The following is a 19,969-nucleotide window of genomic DNA, read 5'->3' on the forward strand; positions in this document are numbered from 1 at the left end:
CATAGAGCATGTGTATGAAATCAAGGTACACCATGATCTGACAACCAGGAGTTCTGTTGTAAATTAGCTAAAAAAAAACAACAAAAAAACTAGTATTTGTTTAATCTTTGAATATTGCAGTTTTTCTCCTCATCGTCACTGTTGCACGAGGGAAAGGCAGCAGTTCGCAGCACGCGTTGCTTATCTGCATCTTTTTATTGCATGCAGTGTTGATGATGAGGGCAGGGATTTGATGGGGGAATTAAGGGCTCCGCAGAAAAACAACAACAACAAAAACAACAAAACAACAGCAGCGTGTTGAGTTCTATGTGCAGTTTTTGTTTGCTGTGAATGTGACCATATGGTTAAGGCAGTGTTCATACAAAGGCCACAGGAAACACCTCAGGATAATTATACAAGCATGTAAACACACAATCTGAAAATGGTGCACACGTATTACATAAGTGGTAAAAAAACAAAAAACAAAGTGGAAAATAGGATGCATTTAGAAGGACTTTATTACAAATAAACGTCTCTCACTCATACTCTGTGGATCACACACACACACACCCCCCCACACACACACACAGGTTGTTATCATAACCAAGCAGCATGACAGCTGTACATACCTTACTTTGTGGTCCTCCTCTGCCTCTTTCTAGCTGTTCCTCTGCTCTTCTCTTCTCATCCCTTGTTTTATTTTCGTATCACACACGTACGCTTACACACACACGCACGCACACACACGCAGGCAGGCAGGAAGGCAGGCGTGCTCACACAGAGCGGAGTGTGTTTGAATCTGACAGATTTCTCCCAGCTCAGTACTCTTCTCTCTCATTTCTCACACACACACGCGCACACCCCCTCACACACAAACGGCCCTCCCCCTCCATCTTTCAAAATATGCCAGATAGCCTCTCTGCTCACGCCAGAGCCGCGTCTCTCCTCCCACTGCCGTACGCATCAGTGAGAAAGCCCCAACCCGAGCCCAAGCCACGCCCCCTCCCCTCTCCAGTCCCCCTCTCTCCTCTCCTCTCCTCTCCTCTGGGCGGCTATAAATACTGCTGCTGCTATGAATACACCATCTTTCTCCCTCAGCATCTCCCACTCTCCCTCCACCCATCCATCCATCCTTCTCCTCATCCTTCCTTCCTTCCATCCCGCGCCTGCGCTACCGTTCCTCCATCTCTGCTCCAAAACCTGCTTTCCGACGATGACCTTGTGTTACCACAACAGCAAGATGCAAGTGATGGCGAAGGAGAAAGAAAGAGCGACGTTTCCCTGCAGACTTGTTTGTTTCTTCTTTTCGAGCCGCCCGTCTCCCCGCGTTTCCTGTCTGTGACAGCGGATGTGTTCCTTTTTTTAAAAAAAATCTCCTGACAGCTGCACTTACAGATTTCACCATTTCTGGCTCAAAATGTAATTCAATCTGTGGACATTATTAATAGTTGCCTGTGTTACTGCTGCTTCATAGCAAAATAAGAATGTGGAAGCAAAATAAAAAAACAAGTGCCAATGTTCAGTGGATAGAATGTGAACTTTCAATGCAATCAGCAGCATCCTGTCTTCTGCTTCTAACCAGGCAACGAGGTTAACCCAGCATCTGGTTTACGTGCACCGAGGGCACACTTAAGACGAAATCAAATCTTCGCCTGCAAGGCCGCATGGCATGGCACGGACACAATTAATCCTAGCGCTCATGCAGCGCCGTGGTTGTAATAACTTCATACGTGAAACACGAGAGCAAGACAAAGGGCTTCTCTACCTGGCTGGCAGGAGACAGAAGCATTTCTGCTGACGTGCCCCTCTGATGCTGGCAGACAGAGACAAGCCACAAGGCTGCCTGCACACAACCATATAGGGCAACTCAGCCTCGCATCTTCTATGTTAGTCTTTCCATTTGTCATATTTGTTTGTTTTGTTTTTCTGTTAATGTTACTGAATTGAAGACATTGGTACTTCACCCCTATCGTACTGCATTGCCAGGCACAAGAGTTCCCAACCTTTTTTCACGTTTTATCACATTTAAATCACGAGCTTCAGTTTATTTAATTTGAATTGTATGAGGTATGGCAACAAAGTGGGCGTGCAGTAGCTTTTGGGGCTCTAGCAGCTTTTCACAAAGAGATTTTCGGCTAATTTTCATTCCCAAGGAGCTCAGGGCAGATTGGATGGAACCCATTGTGACGTCACACACAGAAGATCCCGCCCCCCTGACCCTTGCTGGAGGGCAAGAAACTGTTCGCTGATGACGTCCACCGCTGGTTTTAGCTGTCAAGTTGTCAATATAAGGCGCTAAATCTTAAATGTACGTGTGATGTGTAAAAGAAAAAAGGGACCCAATGCTTTGCTACAACTTAGCACTACGAGATAACTAGATAACAAGGTCAGCAAAAGCCTTTCACTTTGTTTAGGAAAAATGCACACATTATTAAAGTATTTTGTAGGTACATATAAACTTTGTCCACATTCTGTCCTAGGTTCGAACAAAATTATTCAAAGAAAAAACAACCAAATAACCTGAAGGTCAGAAGTTTGATTAGATATCAAAACTGAATAATAAATATTGGTATCAGTATTGGTGACATGAGCCCTGAATTTACTTGGTATCGGATCGTTGGAGCACCGACTCTTCAAGACATTTTGTTTCACTAGATTTTTATTCATAGCAATCTGTGAAAACCATATATTTATTCCTTTCTGTCCATTTCACAGTTATATTACTTTCTGTTGACCTTTTCACATGAAATCCCAACAGGATCACTGAATACTCTGGTGGCAACATGACTAAATCTGGAAAGGTTCAGAGTAGCAGTACTGCTATAAGGCACTTCATTAAAAAAACAATCCTGTTCAATGTTAAATCAAGAATGTGTTACAAAGGAATGAAAAGAGAGAAACAGATTGAAAACCAGATACTGAATTTGTCTCCATAAATGGTAAAGGAAATGATGCTTAAAAGCTAACGCACTAAAAACCAATGATGAGTCATCGGTGTGTGTGTGTGAGCAACTGCAAGTTTCAGGGTCAAACTGCTCAGATGAGAGTTTATGTCAGGAAGCGCACGTGCCGACGTGCTTTAGGGTTGCTCCCCTGTCAGTTTAAGGACCGCCTGCAGGTTCTGTGCGGACTCCGCGTGCCTCCTCTGGGAGCCCCTGAGAGCTTCCTGGAGGTCCCCAGGGGACACCAGGTGGAGGCGGAGCAGAGAGTTCACCAGCTGGGAGCGAGCAACGCCAATGAAAGAGTGCGACAAAAAGCATGAGAGGCCTCCGCCGGATTTTGTGGTGTAAAGAGGGACTCGGACCATTCCCAGCACCTGGATGGAGAAAGAAGAAGAAGAAGAAGAGGTGATGCGGGAGCTGAGCGCGGGATCCTGCAAGTCACTTGCAGTTCATCGCTCATTACCTCCAGACCGTGATCGGCTGCGGTGGACGCGGCTGCTTTCTCTATCTCCCGAATCTGCTCCTCTTCTATCTTCTTCACATAGAAGTGAAGGATGAGGCGGGAGGAAGAGGAATAGGTGCCTGAACAAGGAGGGCTAAAACAAGACTCCACGTGGTCTTCCGTAGAAACTGGCACAGCCACGCCCAACTCCTCCAGTAATTCCCTGGTAAGCCCCGCCTCCAGGGTTTCCTCCGAGGGATTAACGAAACTAATGTGTCGAAAAAGCGAGGGTCGACGTTACTCAATCTAAATGATAATGCAATCCAGTACTTCCACGAGACTCTTTAGCAGCTAAGGAAAAACAGGTGACGACGTGTTAACAACAGATTAAACAGTTTTAACTGCTGAAAAAGTGACAGAAGACACAGATATGGGAAGTGCGGAAGCCCCTATTGATATAGGAATAACACAGTGTTGGCCGTTCTAAGGTAAAAAACCACAAACAGCTTCCAGTCCAGGGGGGGGGAACACGGCTGACTCTGTGGGTGGGCAATGCCCCTCAATGTGCCCAATGTCCAGTGTTCATGCCGCTGGGCCTGCTTAGCACACAAGACAACTGAATGATTCTTAAACAACAAAGCATGAAAAGGACTACAACCTACTTTACCTATTCACATAGTCACTTCATTGTTTAGAAAGTGTTTCTAATAATACAAGGTATAGAAAGAAACAATGACAATATCGTAACTAAAAAAGTAAATACAGTGTAGGTTATTAATGGAGGCTAATCAGACATAAAAACAATTTGAAACCAGGTTATTGCAGCTTTACACCATTTCCTCAATCAGAAGACTTCTGCAGTGTCTTAAAAGGACCCTGTTGATGCAACGCAGCAGTGCTGATAACTGCAGCCCCCAAATTTTCACTAATAAATATAGTCTTGCATTAGCAGTAAACTAAGAACACTTTAAATTTTGACATAAAATGTGTGTGTAAGCAAAGAACAATTCTGGTTCAAGTGTAGAGCCCTGGTGAACCTCAGAAAATCTGAGGTGCCAAAGAAGAAGCATGAGACACAACAAAACCTTTTGTTTATCAAGGCAAAAGAAAAGGATGTGCAAAAAGGCTGCAAACATGGCTGGATATCTGGGAAAACAAATAACTTTCTATTCATTTGTACAAAAACTGTTTAATATTACTAAAAGCAATTATTTCTAATAAAATCGTCTAAAACCTCAGTGTGTTTTAGACGAGGCCTTAAAGTACAGTACAGACCAAAAGTTTGGACACACTTTCTCATTGAATTCAATGAGAAGGTGTGTCCAAACTTTTGGTCTGAACTGTATATCCACAGGTGAGCCTCTAATTACCTCACATGTATCAGTTAATCTAACAGGTTTGTGGAAGGGAACCCAAAAGGTTTGACCCAAGTCATACAGTTTAAAAGACAATTATCCCTCATACTGACCAAATGTATACAGACTTCTGAATTCTAAGAAAGTTGCAAAAAAAATGTCTAAAAATATTCTGACATTTAGCAAATAGGAATAAATTTGATCATTCTAACTGGCCTAAAACAAGAGAAGTTTAGTTATTATTCGCAATAATCTAATCGTTTGTATATATATTTCATATACATCTCTAAATAATGTTGGGTTATATAAATCTTCCTCAAACTTCATTAGTGTTCACTAAAAATGTATTAGTGAAGTACATTTCAGCATCAAGGAAGTTCAAAGAGCTTCACATGATTAAAAAAAAAGAAACCTGACATTAAAGTCAGACCAAGAAAATTATTTCTTGGTTTGTTACATAAGGTCAACATGTTGGTGAATGACGCACCAGCAATTCTGTCACTCCTGTAATTCACAGACAAAAGGACACGCGTGATTCACATTTAGCCGAATACTAAGCGGTTTGATGAACAGTGTGTTCAAAAGGCTATAATAAGAGCCTTCCTGTATAAAGGGACGCCTCATGCATGTCTGATTATCTTTTATAGTTTGTCTTTTGCTGCTTCAGTGTTCTAGAAACAATATGTGAAAGTTATTGCTGTGCTGTGAAAGATTGATATCTTCATTATGTGGTGGCTGCTCATAGAGATGGGTTAGAATAAGCTAACTTGTTCACATTATATGTAGAAATCTAAAACTTACATTTGTTTTCCAATCTTCAGCTCCTCTACTGTAAAGCAAAATAAACACATCTGCACTCTCATAATCTGCCATTCTTTATTTTAAAAAATGGCTACTCAAACACATACATGTACATGCTGTTCCTTTTACCCTTTATTTTATCTCTTCTAAAGTTGGCATATTTATACTTAATGTCTATTTGCTGTGAGTGCTTGAAACCAAAGTCAAATTCCTCGTTTGTGAACGCAATCATGGTCCATGAAGCTGATTCTGATTCTTCCGGTCATTGTCCAGTCTACAAATTCTCCCCGGTGAGCCGTGGATATCTGCAGCTCCTCCAGAGTCGTTCCGGTTTAACACGACAGATTGACAGGCTGATTTATACTCAGGTTAAATTAAGCTTATTTCTAAACAGCCATAGGTGAAACTCACCCACCAGGGAAGCCCAGCAGTCCATCAAAGCGCATCTGCATCTGTTGGAGGTGACAGAGGCCTGTCAAATACTCATGATGTCCACGCAAAGAGACATAGGGAAACGTCAGGAGGTTTATCTTAAAATAAGGTGATGTCAATGTTTATATGTGATACAAAGGAGCTCATTTTGGTTCGTGCACAAGGCTGTTAAAGAAAGTCACCACCCAAACTGTGCTCACCAGTACAATGTACTGGATGGGAATCCTGCCAAACAGCTGAGATGCTGTCTCAGAGTAGAGCATCACATGGCATGCATGCCTGCAGCGGGTGCATTCCAGGGCTTCGTCCCTCGACATCTGGCTACTTGCCATCTACAAGCACAACCACAAACAGAAAGAGAACATTATGACATGCTGTCACAGATCAGTGACTCCTGATCACTGTGTTTTGAGTAAATTGCAAAACAAGGGAACTTGCTTCTTTTTTAATCGGTTCTTCCCTTCTTTCTGTGCTGGGCTAAAAGTCTTGACTGCAAGCAGCTGACCAGCCTGGAGAAACCTCTGTACTTAGGAGGAGTCATGGAAAGGAGGAAGTAGGAAGGTAGAGCTTTTTTCTTACTTGATAGTAAGAACTTTGGCTCCCTCTATCTGTGTGGAGCAGGTTTATAATTCTCTGAATTTTCTTTTCTTTTTTAAATTACAGTTAAATAGTTTTGTTTTTGTGTATTGTACAATACACAAAAATTATTCACATATACCATTATAAAAATATAATTTCACAAGTACTACTTTTAGCACAGTTTAACATTTAAATCTGAGCTAACCCCATGATAGAAAGGCTGCACATGTGATCACATGTGAAACCATGTGATTTTCATTGGATTTTTTTTGTAAGGGTCTCATCCATGAAGTTGCATAACTCAGCTAAGCAACGATCTAGAAAAGTAAATAAAATATTTAATGGGCATTATTTCTACTTCAGAACATATTCACTTTGTTATTTCATTAAAGTTGACAGTAGATAATGTTATTTCATGCTGTGAATAATTCATTCTTCTGCCAGGATGATAAATAACTGAGTTCCATAACTCTGCACAATACTATGCACTCTGCACATCCACTTTAGCTGTACCAAACAGATGAAACCAAATATTTCTGATGATTGAACTGAAAATATTCATATTCATTTACTTGTCTGTTTGCTGAACTTCAGAATAATGACAAAAAAGCTGTTTTTTAAAAAACTTTCTTTAAAGTGTTTAAAACTGTTTAACGTAAGTCGAATATGTTAGGTTTCTTACTATATGTTTGACATAGAAGTTAGCTGGAGTTCTGATTCCTTCCTCATGACAGAACTGGTAGAACTGACTCGGGTTTGGCCGACATTTTAATACTAAAATCTGAATTTGAAGAAAGTGGTAAAAAAAAAACTTTCTAGAAAGTATACTTGCATCATTATTGTGACCTTTAGCAATTAGAAATAATTTTGATAATCCCAACCCAAAACAGGAGATTCTCAGTCAGTCACAAAAACGCTGGCCATGTGTCTTTTTATGCAAATATTTGTATGCAAATATTTGCTTATGGTTTTATTTGTGTAACTATTGGAATGGTGGAAATGCAATTAATAACGCACCAAAAATTAGTCACTTACGTCACACGTTACGGACTTTTCTTCTTGTACGAAGTAGCCCAAGCAAAACTGCTGTTTCACCTTTAGTCAGCAATATTTAGCCGAACATTACACTGTACACTACTTTTGTTACGTCAAGACTCGATTGGCTGTTCAGTTTTACGTTGACCCATCGCCATTGGCTAGTGGTAAGTAGATGCGAGCTGCTGCATTCGGAAGAGACTGTAGTTTTGGCTTATTATTTTAAAGAAACATTGAAACATTCTTTATTGCCTCAACATGGCATTAACGTAAGGATATGTGTAGCACCTTTTAACTACTCTGCGGTCATATATTTGTCCCTGACCTTTGGTTGCTCATAGTAAATGAATTGTCCGAAAATACCAAGCGAGAAAATCCAAACTACTTCAGTTCGGCATATAAATTCCGAGGTACTTTAAACACACCGTTGAGCTTCACTCATGAATCAGAGGAACTTTACAGTTTGTTCAGTTGCTGTAGTTATTTCAAGGGGCTATATGTGTCGAAACTACGCGCTGAACTAAGTAAGCACTTTGTTTGGCTTTTACACAGAAACGAATATGTTTGAGGGCGCCTGAATAGGTCACGTGTTCAGTTTAAATATTACAAACGCTGACCTGTTGTCCACAGCAGCTCATTCAGTTGTCATTAGGAGACAGACGCACCGCAAATTTCAAAAACCTCGTTTTTTATGCGGATTTAAAAGACTGTAAGAGGTGTATCAGTATCCATATACTGTTGAATATTCCTGTGAATATTTCGAGGCGAACACATCGATGCTCTAGCTGTAGCTAGCTAAGGTAGGAAGCTAACAAGCTATAATCACCTGCCAGTGGCTTCAACCTAGAGCTGGCTAACAAAACTTACAGAAAATGTAAATGTGCTCATATGTTATGCAGATTTTTCGGTTATTTGTAACTTAGTTATTTTCTAATTTTATTTTAAACCTCAGAAAGTAGTAAAGCGTTGATCGTTTTATCATAGATATTCCAAGTTCTTGGTTTCTAATGTGTAATTTGCTAATATTCTGGAATATTACCAATTCTACTTTTATGTCGAACAGTTGGACACTCGCGCTGTAAATATTTCTTATTAATTTCTAAACTGGAAAAATGTGATGTATGCTCTGTTATATCAGATGATTGTTAAAGCGGACCTTAACTTTTAAAACAAGCACTTTCTCACTTTTTAAACAGATTCACTGTTTTTTTGTTATCAAGAAAACCTGATTTTTCTTGTCAATTAAATTATTATTATACATTTTTGTCCTGGATTGGCAATGGAAACACCTAACACATTTAATAAAACTGTCATCTGTTTTATTTTTGAATCTGGTATTTCTCGTAGAATGGCCTCGAGCATCCCGGATGAGGTGATGATGGACGCTGCACTGATAAAAGAATTAGTCGAAGTTGCAAAGGACGCCGCACTTCTTCAGGGAGTATTGATGAGGACCAAGGAGAGCCCAAACTCATCTGAGGTGTTTTTCTAAAAATGTCATTTTAGTTGTTCTTTAGACTGTTATAATCAACACAGCTTGTTGTGGTCAAATCAGTAGATGCATTGATTAAAGCACTGACAGAATGTTTAGTCTTTTAAGTCTGAGCTACTGCAGGTGTCTCAGGAATTTGCTCTGTAATTTCAAATGACAATAAAAGGAAGCTATCATAAAGTCTGTCTAGTTAAACAGTTTTTTTCCAGCACAATTACCTTTCTGCTTTGATTCCTCTTAGACCCAGTGATTGTTTTTTTTTTTTTCTCCATATATCTCCTACATCTCACAACTTTCTTTTTTGTTGTTGCAGTTGGTGACATACGCTCCTTTCACTCTCTTCCCTTCGCCTGTGCCTAAGTCCGTGTTCCTTCAGGCTCTGGCGGTGCAGACCCACTTCAACACGTTGGTGGACAAGATCAGCCAGGATATGGACTTCCTGCAGGAGGCTTTAGCCAGGTAGGATGCAGCAGCACCGCCTGCAATTCATGGAACGGATATGTTTTTGTGTGCAAAGCAATGCTGGGAAACAAGGTTATATAGTTAACTAAAACAAACAAAATAAAACGGTAAATATCTGGGAAAGATTGCAACTAAAATTATAGTATATATTTTTTTAGTGTGTATGAATATAGACATTAGCCTTTCGAAATTGATGTTCCCACCCCACGCACACACAAGCAGTTTACGTCAAGCTACGTCACTCTATAACCATCGGCATTTATGCTAGTCTGCGAAATGGTGACAACAAAAGTTGTAAGGAAACACCAGAGTCAGTTGACAACAATAATTAAATAGATGTTTTGAAAAAAGGATCTTCTGTTGCGTATTATTTACCCAATTGATGTATTCATAATCACAATATAATACTTTGACCTTTTTGAATTTTGCACCTAAAACTTGCAACATTTTGCAAGTTTTATAAAGTAAAACTACTACTATCACTACTTAAAACTAAACAATATTTAACTAATGTTAGCTTATAAAATCTAGCAAACCCACTCTGAAAAATTATTTAAACTGACTGAATTAGAAAAACAAAAAGGCACAATGAAATAAAACTAAACTCTAATTAAAAATCCAAAACTATTATAAACCCAGTATAATCATATGTTGTTTTTCCTACCTGGTCAGGACTTTAATAGTTTGTTTTTTTTTGTTTACAGCACAATAGAAGTGGATGATTTCACCGCCAGGTTGTTCAAGATCCACCAGCAGATCCTACAAGAAGGAAGATCTCAGGTATGGTTGCCTTTACAGGAGCAATCCTGGACAAAAGGTTTTGCAGTGACTGAAATGTTGATCAGTTTATGCAGTCAGAGTTCACATTGTTTTACATAATGTGGTCAAAGTGGTCAGATGTGTGCTACAAACATTAGCTTAAAATGTTTGTTTTAGATCTTAAAATCAGTTTTAACTGTATTTTGACCATCAGACAGAACAATCATCTCACTTTATTTTAGTTAGTCCTCTGAAAGCAGGAATGACCCAGAAGTTAATATGATGTACTCTAGTTTGAATTTCAAATGTTATGAAGAAAATTTGATGGGAAAATATTGAATCTATATTTGATTTTCAAAGAAAGCCATTTGAAAAATTGAAAAACTAAAAAAATGTTAAAATGGCAAAACCAGATCTGTGCCATTCTCAAAGCTTTTAATATTCATATTGATTTATTGTTTTTAGTAATGCATAAAATTCTCATTATAATCAAAATGTACTAAAAAATATGGTTTCTAAACCATAAAATCCAAATTTTACACTTAGAAATTGAAAACTGAAAACCTATCGAAAAACAAGGAGGTGAGCTAAGACGTTCTCTGATGCTTTAATGGGTTTTTTAAAAGTCAGTAAAATTGACCTTTTTGAGCTTTACGTAATGTTATAATGTTATTCCCTCATCGAAAACATTGCTGGAGTGTTGCCTTGATTCTTTTTCATCAATGGTTGAAAAATCCTTGAATCTCCCGTAGCAACAGTTACTTCTCAGTTAAATGTTGTTAAAGGGTTAAGGTACTCACTGAAGCTCTGCTCTTTCTGCATTATTTAGTTTAAAAGTCATGAACCTTTGATGTTTAAAGTTTTAATGACTTAAGATTTTTGCTTTGTTTGCACTGAATGTTCATCACTGGACCTCAATCAGTACCTTCATATATGTGTTCGTCTTGTTTTTCTTTTTTGCAGTCCATCGTGTTGGGTCTTAATCGTTCTGATTACATGTTGGACCAGAGAGAGGACCAAAATTCTTCTCTGAAGCAGATAGAGATCAATACTATTTCTGCCAGCTTTGGCGGCCTCTCTTCACAAACGCCACATGTACACAGGTAAGTTGTTCAGCAACAGATTGCGCAGGTTTGTATTTTTACTGAACAAGGATGGAAATAATTAATTTTCATCCATACTGTAGCCGGGCAGAGGTGTTGGAGTAGAGGAGAAAGCAATGTCTCAACCAAAAAAAATAATATGTGAAGAGAAATTCACAAAAGGAACAAATCAAAACTAAAGTAACAAAATGAAACCTGTTTTAAAGTGGCTTGTGTGAAAAGGGGAATTTTGGTTTTTGTTGAAAGAAATTTCCTGCTTGAATGTATTTAGTACATTGTTTAATCAAGACAAAAAACCAACTGTTTAAAAATGAAAAAGAGGACAAAACTTGTGTAAAGATTACAGAAGGTTCCCTCCCTCCGGCTCCACAGACACATCCTGAAGGTGGCTGGGAGGCTGGAGGAGAGTCAACGAATCCTGGACAACAACCCTGCAGCTGGTCTGGCCAGAGGACTGGCCAAAGCCTGGGAGCTGTATGGATCAGAGAGGTAACTCACACAGATATCCAAATAAGACAACTTTAAGGCTGTCTGTTTGCAGGCTGTGGTTAAAGCGGATCAAACCCCAGAGTGGACAGTATAATAAATTGTATAATAAAACTCTTTCAGCTAAATACCGTTTCAGTAAACTCCATGTTAACAAACAGTTTCAGCTGTCTATGTTGATATCTTTCTAGTCAGAGAGCTTTATTTTTTGTGATGGAAGCTGACAGTGTTACCATGAGTGTTTTGTTGTTGTTTCAGGGCGGTGGTCATGTTTTTGGTGGAGGTAGACCAGAGGAACATCTTTGATCAACGATACATTGAAAGCGAACTCTGGAAGAGGTAAGAGTCAGGTCATTCGTCCTAGAAGGCGGAGCTACTGTACGTCCACCCAAGCGTCTTGCACAACATGATGATTGGAGATTAAAGGATTTCTCAAACCTGCATGAAAGAATCAAAGCAACACTCAAGTTATATTTTTGAAGAGGGGATAACGTGATAGTCGATTTTACATAATACTGCCCCTTCAAATACTGAAAAAAACACCCCAAACAAAATGATCTAAATGACATGATCAGAACCCACAGAAGTCCTAATCTGTCTTTCATGAATGAACTCTCCAGAGAAAACATAGCTACTGACCTGAAGGTTACAGTTTCGACAGTTTGTGTCCAGGATGTGTGGGTTTTCCTGTATAATTTCAACTGCAACTTCAGCCCTGAATGTCCTCTCTGCACACCCTTATTGATATGATCATTATTACAATATTCAACAACCAGTTATGTCAATATCATATAGTCCTTTTTAATGCTGAAGAGTGTTGTTGTTACTGTGTTGTTAGCTTTTAGTTATGATAAGCTCACTGATAACTTATCTGACCAGGGGTCACCAGTGTTAGGGCCATAGGGCAGTTAGACTGAAAATCTGACAATTTCTCAGCACCTCTGTACTAAATAGTATAAACTGGATCTGCATAAATGGAGAAATTGGATGTATTGGCCATGGTGTTGTAAACTCTGTGTGTTTCAGAAACATTCCCACAGTAAGAAAACGGTTTGATGACGTCTATAAAACAGGATCTCTTGATCCGGACAAGAGGCTTTTTGTGTAAGTCATCTCTGTCCACATCAAGAAGTTCTAGAAATGTGTTAATCTCCACCCCAGTTAATCGCTGGATGTTAGGATAAGTAATAATCATTTACTTTAATTTCAGGGATGGAAAAGAGGTGGCAGTGGTGTACTTCAGGAATGGTTACATGCCACAGAACTACACTAATGAACAGGTATTTCAAAACAACTGCATTCCTCAATTCTTCTTCTATGTATGATAAACGGCTAATTAAAAAATTTTTTAGGAACAAATGTTGAACTTGGTCTAAAATCTGATTGTGTTGATGCAGACTCTAAAAAAGCACACTGCTGTGTTTTTTGTTTTTTTGGTTTGTTTTTATTAATTTTTTTCTTTTGCATTTGATCCTATAGAATCACACTAGTGGGCACACAGAGCACATCTATGCTGTTGGATCTCAACACCAAACTTAACATTCTAGTGCACAATCAGCTCCAGTTCTTCAGTATTACAGTAGATATATATGTGAGTTATTTACATAGTCTGAAAGAGTGGATTCTCAGCTGTCAAACGTAGAAATAAAATTTTTACCTATGGCCACTGAATGTTAATCTAATTGGCTGAAACCAGTGTCTGAATAGCCAATGAAGCTCGGCATGTGAAGCAGCTGTACTTCCAGCCGCCTGGAAACATCTCAGACTGACTCAAACAAACTGAATTCAAACTCGGAGTTTACCATTATAAAACTGCCAAAAGCTGCTATTTAAAGAGGTTTGTTTCTTCTTCACGACCTCAACAAGCATACTTGGCCAATAAAAAAAAAATCACAAAGTTCTCAGAAATTGGAGGCTTTTATTTTTATTTTTTCTCCATTTCTGCTTTGGTGGTTTGTTTCTCATGGTGAGTTATGTAAGAGAGCCACACTGATTAAACTCTAAAATGCACAATAAATGTATGACCCAACTTAATTACTGACAGGGTACACACTGACTCTGAGGGATATGGGTTGGACTTTTTCACATCCTTACTTCATGCTGATGTTATGACTACACTGAAACCAACTTATCTGATCATTTTCTCCCAGGCCAAAGATACTGGAAAACTGGGTGATCTATTTTAAAAGGCCAACTTTTAAAGTTCTGCCCAGTGATTTTGTTATTCGTCTGATCATGTTCCTGTTTCCTGTGAACAAAGAAGAACAAACTGTTCTCACGCTCTGCTGGTCAGTGTGTCCACTGATCAGTCAGGAATGTAGGTTCAGAGAAAACGGGCAGCACTCGGCCCAAAACTGGTTCAGACAAAAGCTGAGCTGCCATGGAACCAATGTAGCACTTTATACATAAACATTAAGCTAAATTATCATCAGTAACACATTTAAAAGGGCGATAGATGGAAGAGGGTTGGTGTATTTATCAATAGGCAATTTATCAGTACTAATAATTAAATTAATATTGTATGATCACTGGAGTTATTCACTAATGGAATCAAGAATTGAATCGTAAGTAAACTCACTGATCTATTCTGAAATTAGTGATCAACTCTGATAAAACAACATATTACAAAGAAAACACAGAAAAAAAGGCTAAACATTCAGAACGCTATTAATTAAACTTCTAGGGCTTAACTCTTCATCAGTTTCTGCTCTTTGTGGAGTTTAAGGAAAGGTCTCGAGATCTAATTTGGAGCCTCATTGTACTTTTTAGGGAAATCAAAAAACAAAAACAGAGTGGGATGAGCAATTTTCAAGACACGGCTGCACAATGTCTCATCACCGTGATATCGGTGTGTGCAATATTCATATCACAAAGGACTGTTTGAAAGGCAGAAACTGTTGCCAGTAGAGAGCAAAAGTTTACACTAAACACAACATTGTCAGAAATGCTGAGGCTCACAGAGTAGGAAGCACAGATTAGAAAGAAGAAAACAGGCATGTATTTCACCCGACATTGTTTGCTTCCACACAAAGACAATTTTAGGTTTTTCTTTGATTCAGCGTTTGGAGAAACCAGAAATGATCTTTTTTTTAAAATCCATATTTAAAGAGTGGATGCATTTCAAAACGTTAGCTTTGTGGTCCATCTTTCTGTAACCCGAATGCTCCTCAATAACAAACATGGCACTGTTTGCTGTTCTGTGTTTTTTTGCGTTGGTGCATGGCAATTCTACAGCGCCACCGATTGGCCAGGTAGGCCTACTACAGCCCTTTCTGTGTCACTCCATCCTATCGTGTGAACACGCGTTTTTACGTAGTCGTTTCCGAAAATTTACTGTGTTCGTCTCTGTGCGGACGGGGGCCTCGGGTTCTCGGAAATTTCCAACTTTAATTGTTGACTTAAAGAAACAAACAAAGAAAAGGAAAAATGGCAGCATATTTCTGAGCGCATGGAGGAGACAGTAGAGGTTTAAAATCATATTTGTGGTTTGTGAATTGCAGTGCTGGGATGTTCGTCTCATGATGGAGCGCTCTCAGGCTGTAAAATGCCCAGACATCAGCACTCACCTGGCAGGAACCAAGAAGGTCCAGCAGGTGTTGGCCCGACCTGGAGTTCTGGAGAGGTTCTTCCCTGATCAGCCTCAGGTGGTGCAACAGATAAAGGAAACATTCGCTGGCCTCTACACGCTAGACATGGTGAGCAAAGGGAATTTTTATCCAATCGTTTTGCTAGTAAAATACAACAAAAATGTTTTCCTGATTTCTTTCTGTCTTGTTGTGGTTCTGTTGTCCGCAGGGACCAGAAGGCGACAAAACTGTAGAAATGGCTTTGGCAGAACCAAACCGGTTTGTTCTGAAACCTCAGCGAGAAGGAGGAGGTAAATATATGTATTTAAAAAACGGATCTGCATGTAGTAATTCCTTATATATCAGCTACTTTTTATTTAACCTGATGATCTTCTAAGTTGGAGTTTCTTTCTTGGAGTACGACAGACTTCTAGGAAAAGTCTGAAAGTTTTAGAGACTGGAGGTGAACACTTCCTGCATGTTTTAAACCTTGATAGGTAATGTTTTAAGTAAACTGCAAATGTGAGCAACAAATACTTGAGACTAGGTTCTTGTGTTAACTCAGAAGTTAGCACAAAGTATTGGGCACATTTTCCACGTTGAATATCTGAAAGCCGCAGCTTTTAGATAAAGCAGTTCAGAATTGAAGTCTTTTTTTTTTGTTTTTTGTAACTTATTATTTTATAATTTTGAGAAACGCTGAAAACATTTGACCCCCACTACGAAGTAGTTTGCACTACCTGCCACTTTTGCCTGTTTTCCCTGTCTAAGCTGAATGATTATTATTTTTTTGAAATGCACTCTAGGTTGCTGAAACTTTATAATACATTTTGGATATTTAAAATGTTTTTCAGCTCCAGTGTAAGAATTCTTTAGAATTTTTTTTTTTCCTTTGAGTGAGTTATTTGCATTAATAAGCAATTATTGTCATATTAGTTGAGAATGGTTTCAAGATGACAGTGTTATCATTGATTGCAATCGTTTCCGAGACAGTTTACCATCCAGCATCATTTCTTATCCATTTAGCTCATTTTCTGTCCATTTCTGATTCTTGTAGTTTCAGCCTGTGTGTCAGTTTCTCCATTATGAACGTTTCTTCCACTGCTGTAGTCCAAATCACAGTTCAGCTATCAGAGATGTTCTGTTAAAGAAGATGAATGCCTAAGCAGACAAGTCTAGTCCTATCTCTGATCCTGGTTTAATTTTTTCCATCTTGAAGTCGACCGCTCTAATCAAATCCAGTGCTGTTGAACCTTAATCCATTCTGTTGTTCTAGGTAACAATATCTATGGTTCGGAGATCGTCCAGGTTCTCAAGGAGGTGAGGGGGAGCCCGGAGCGGACGGCATACATCCTGATGGATAAAATTAATCCCGCTCCCATTCAGAACTACCTGCTGAGGAGAGACGCTCCCCTCGCCATCAGTAACTGTCTCAGTGAACTGGGAGTGTTTGGAGCCTACATAAGGTACAATGATGTTTGTTCTCTTCAGTGCATGGCTATTTTCACACAATAAAGATGTTTTGTTGTCCAACCTTTAGCTTTCACTAATCTATGCTCTGTCAGTTCTGGACAGATTTTTACATGGCTCTAGTTTACTTCTCAGTCTCTGGCTTCCGGCAGCTTAAAAGAGATAAATTTCTGCCAGAAAAACTTTTTCGTCTCCACGAGTTGTTGGACCAACATGAATATTTAGTCTTTTGGACTTGTGTGCAAAAATAACGGATCACATTCTTTGTGATCCCCTCCAGCAGGGGGCGCTTTTTGCAGGCGTATCCTCTCTGTGCAGTAAAGCATGTTTCTCTCTTGTGTCCTTGCTTCCTGGCAGGCAGGGGGCGCACATGGTGATGAACGAGTGTGTGGGTCACCTGCTGAGGACCAAGAGCTCAGAGCATGCCGACGGGGGCGTGGCCGCGGGCGTGGCCGTTCTGGACAATCCTCTACTTGTCTAACGCACACAAACATGCCACACTGATTCAGCCCGAGTCCACAAAAAGAGACATCAGATTCTCTTTCTGTGCAAGTTAGAGTTGTGTTTAATACATTTTTATTTCAGATCATAAAATGCTACTATATAATATTTGATACTCCTCTTAAAAAGAAAACAAAACATGTATTACTGGTTTTGCAGAGAGCTTATCAGAAGAAATACTGACCTCTGGTGGCAGGGGATCCTAATTACACTACTGGAAGAGTGGACTGATTAAAGTTCAAGTAAGTGGAGCTGTTCTGCTATTAGGGACACATGGAAATGTACAATTTACAAATTTACATTTGAAAATATCCACCAAAAACTTGATCTCAGAAATTCTCTATAAATATCTAGGAAATTTCTGAGTTTGAAAAGTGCTGAGTGAACACGGTTCATTCAACACATTGTAGCCCTTTTGTTGGAAGTTTAAGCTGCCTTCAGTTTAATGTGTGATTGCTTCCAAATGTAAACTATCTGCTTCAAGTTGAAGGAAACTTGCCTTTTATTCACAAAAGTTCTGTAGAAAATTGTAGTACTTATTTTGATTTCATAGAAAATGTGAGAAAAGGAGGAAAGTTCACTTAATAAAAACCCTTCCTGTTAGCTCAACCCTTAAGTTATTCTTCACTGTAAATTTTCTACATTTTTGATTTCTGTCGCTTTAACTAAACTCACTGAAGAAAATAATCATGACTGAAGAAATGTATTAGTTGAAAAAGTTTGTTTTCTCTACACGGCAAAGGATAATGTGATTTATACATTACATCTATGTGTGTACAGTGACAGTGTATGACATTAAACAATCCACTGCTACTTTTTTTAAATAAACAAATCAAATGTTGGTTTACAATCTAAAGAAATCTTTATTTTTCTTAATCTCTGATGTGATCATGTCAACATTAAAACATGGCTTTATCTTTCAGCTGAGATTCATCCAAGAAATTAAATAGAGAGTAGTTCCAGGATTACAATGGTTTGAAAAGTAAATTAAGAACTAAATGTCTTTGGACCAAAATCATAAAGAAAACATTAAATGGATCTAATGTAAATTTGCATTGTCTGTTTTTTTTATATCGCTTTCACATCTTTTTGACTGTTTCATACATGTTTAAAAGTGCCTTGGTAAATCATTTCAAAACTTCCACATTTATAGATGTGTCTTTTTTTTATTTCAAATGAACAACAGATCTATTACAAGAACGAAGCGTCTTTTTAAAAAAAAGTGTGGTAGTGTTCAGGGATTCTTCATAAAATCTTTAAACTTTAGAAACCCTCATCATCGTCTTCACGAGGCTGTTTTACGACAGTGTTTTCAGTCAGAGGCTTCTTCACGTTCCTGTAATATAGACTGCTACAGGAGATTATTATTTCCCACAGCCATCAGCAACTCAAATGTTTTAGATGTTTCCCTGCTTGCTTTCCGGTGTCTATTTCAGCTGATTGCAGTTCAGCTCGTTCCTGTCTATTGAAATCACCTGGGCTGAAGAAAGGAAACACCTACAACATGCTGGGCAGTGAACCTCGAGGACCAGGGTTGGGAAACACCGAACTATATAAAAATGATTTAATAGTGAAAAAAGTGACATTCAGCCAGAAGCTAATGCTGTTTGGGTTGCAGTCTAGTACTAGTTCTGGTTCTGAAGGTCCATAAACTGCTGTTTGTCTACTGTGGATCAACTAGGACTTAATTTCCCTTTGTGAAAAATGAAGTATTTTTGAATTGAATTGATTCAGATTCATCAAAAGCCAACAGCTGAAGTTGGTGATGATCTGCAGAATTGTGGATCCTGACAAGAAAATAAAGTTCTGGTCCAGCAGAAACATCAGAACAACAGAGTTCATGATCAGCATTAAAATGAAATCTAAACTGAACAATTAATTCACATCTGTTGACTTGTCTTTGGATAAATTAATCAAAAATGGATTTGAGAAAACTTTTTTTTTAATAAGCAATTTATGGATAAACTTATATTATTTAAAGATGGATCCAGAATCTATGGAGAGTGAAGAGTTTTAATAAACTGACACATTTAAAAATATTGCATGTTGTTTATTGTAATTTGGTTCTTCACTCTCCATAAGACTAAGGACATACAGGAGCAGCAGTTTATATTCTGTATCAAAATGTAGGACTGAAGAATTGTTTTTTCTTTAAGTTATGAAAATTAGCATTTTTCTAAGAACAAGTCAGTGCATTCCAGTTTTAGAATATTTGAGAAAAACAGCAAATGTACATATTTTATTTCAACTCTTGCTAGAAACATTAGTTTTATTATAGGTTGATATTTGTCTTTTTTTTTTTATTTTGCAGCTGGGTGGGTTTTACATTGTGTTTGGACTGTAAACTGTCAGGCCGAACAGCGCCATGTTTGTTTATGATCTATGTCTGTCCATGTGCAGACATGAAACCAGTCTTCTGATATCCATCAACTCTGGAACCTGGTTTAAAAATATATATATAACCTCTGTTCTCTGAAGACACCGAATTCACATGGACACCCAGCCTGAATGACCACCTGAAATGGTCAAGGTGTTGATGAGGTGTAGTAATTTGGCGCCTCGACC

At 38.6% G+C, this 19,969-nt stretch overlaps 3 protein-coding genes and 1 long non-coding RNA gene across 11 annotated transcripts in view; 2 read left to right on the top strand and 2 right to left on the bottom strand.

Annotated features, from left to right (window-relative positions):
- Positions 1-937, bottom strand: part of arhgap4b (Rho GTPase activating protein 4b) — a 37,276-nt gene extending 36,339 nt beyond the window's left edge. For 3 of the 5 annotated variants that reach the window (XM_032563556.1, XM_032563539.1, XM_032563530.1), the window contains exon 1: positions 609-934. The gene's annotated coding sequence lies outside the window, so the exon portion shown is untranslated. Of the gene's footprint in view, positions 1-608 lie in introns of all 5 variants that reach the window. The other 2 variants (XM_032563566.1, XM_032563547.1) reach the window with 2 other exon arrangements.
- LOC116720590 (uncharacterized) overlaps positions 1-19,969 on the top strand; it is a 957,300-nt gene that overhangs the window by 820,810 nt on the left and 116,521 nt on the right. The gene's annotated exons all lie outside the window — the stretch shown is intronic.
- Positions 2,619-7,672, bottom strand: LOC116720536 (U8 snoRNA-decapping enzyme). 2 transcript variants are annotated; one of them, XM_032563858.1, is made up of 5 exons: positions 7,566-7,672; positions 6,152-6,283; positions 5,931-5,971; positions 3,385-3,631; positions 2,619-3,295 (listed from the first exon to the last, which is right to left on the bottom strand). In XM_032563858.1, exons 2-5 carry the CDS (start codon positions 6,281-6,283, stop codon positions 3,059-3,061), a joined length of 657 nt encoding a protein of 218 aa, XP_032419749.1. In that variant the 5' UTR covers positions 7,566-7,672; the 3' UTR covers positions 2,619-3,058. The 2 variants fall into 2 exon arrangements, with proteins under 2 accessions (XP_032419749.1, XP_032419741.1); XM_032563850.1 differs by lacking the exon at positions 7,566-7,672 and adding an exon at positions 6,412-6,506.
- On the top strand, positions 7,987-18,457 carry gss (glutathione synthetase). Of its 3 annotated transcripts, none has more exons than XM_032563728.1 (13): positions 7,987-8,089; positions 8,913-9,045; positions 9,371-9,516; positions 10,224-10,299; positions 11,242-11,381; positions 11,754-11,870; positions 12,126-12,206; positions 12,894-12,971; positions 13,078-13,147; positions 15,368-15,562; positions 15,663-15,744; positions 16,710-16,899; positions 17,261-18,457. In XM_032563728.1, the coding sequence occupies exons 2-13, from the start codon at positions 8,914-8,916 to the stop codon at positions 17,382-17,384; spliced, it is 1,431 nt and encodes a 476-aa protein (XP_032419619.1). In that variant the 5' UTR covers positions 7,987-8,089; position 8,913; the 3' UTR covers positions 17,385-18,457. The 3 variants fall into 3 exon arrangements, with proteins under 3 accessions (XP_032419619.1, XP_032419626.1, XP_032419632.1); XM_032563735.1 differs by lacking the exon at positions 7,987-8,089 and adding an exon at positions 8,155-8,365; XM_032563741.1 differs by lacking the exon at positions 7,987-8,089 and having other exon boundaries at positions 8,954-9,061.

Source organism: Xiphophorus hellerii, chromosome 1 (assembly GCF_003331165.1).
Source record: "Xiphophorus hellerii strain 12219 chromosome 1, Xiphophorus_hellerii-4.1, whole genome shotgun sequence".
NCBI lineage: Eukaryota > Metazoa > Chordata > Actinopteri > Cyprinodontiformes > Poeciliidae > Xiphophorus > Xiphophorus hellerii.

What these genes read in the sequence shown, in the direction of transcription:
- gss (XM_032563728.1), top strand. Translation starts at nt 8,914, where the DNA reads ATGGCCTCGAGCATCCCGGATGAGGTGATGATGGACGCTGCACTGATA. An exon ending in TACAAGAAGGAAGATCTCAG is followed by an intron (nt 10,300 to 11,241) that starts GTATGGTTGCCT and finishes TCTTTTTTGCAG; the next exon opens with TCCATCGTGTTGGGTCTTAA. An exon ending in GAAAGCGAACTCTGGAAGAG is followed by an intron (nt 12,207 to 12,893) that starts GTAAGAGTCAGG and finishes TGTGTGTTTCAG; the next exon opens with AAACATTCCCACAGTAAGAA.
- LOC116720536 (XM_032563850.1), bottom strand. Translation starts at nt 6,492, where the DNA reads ATGACTCCTCCTAAGTACAGAGGTTTCTCCAGGCTGGTCAGCTGCTTG. An exon ending in CTGCTGGGCTTCCCTGGTGG is followed by an intron (nt 3,632 to 5,930) that starts GTGAGTTTCACC and finishes TCGACACATTAG; the next exon opens with TTTCGTTAATCCCTCGGAGG. An exon ending in CAGCCGATCACGGTCTGGAG is followed by an intron (nt 3,296 to 3,384) that starts GTAATGAGCGAT and finishes TTCTCCATCCAG; the next exon opens with GTGCTGGGAATGGTCCGAGT.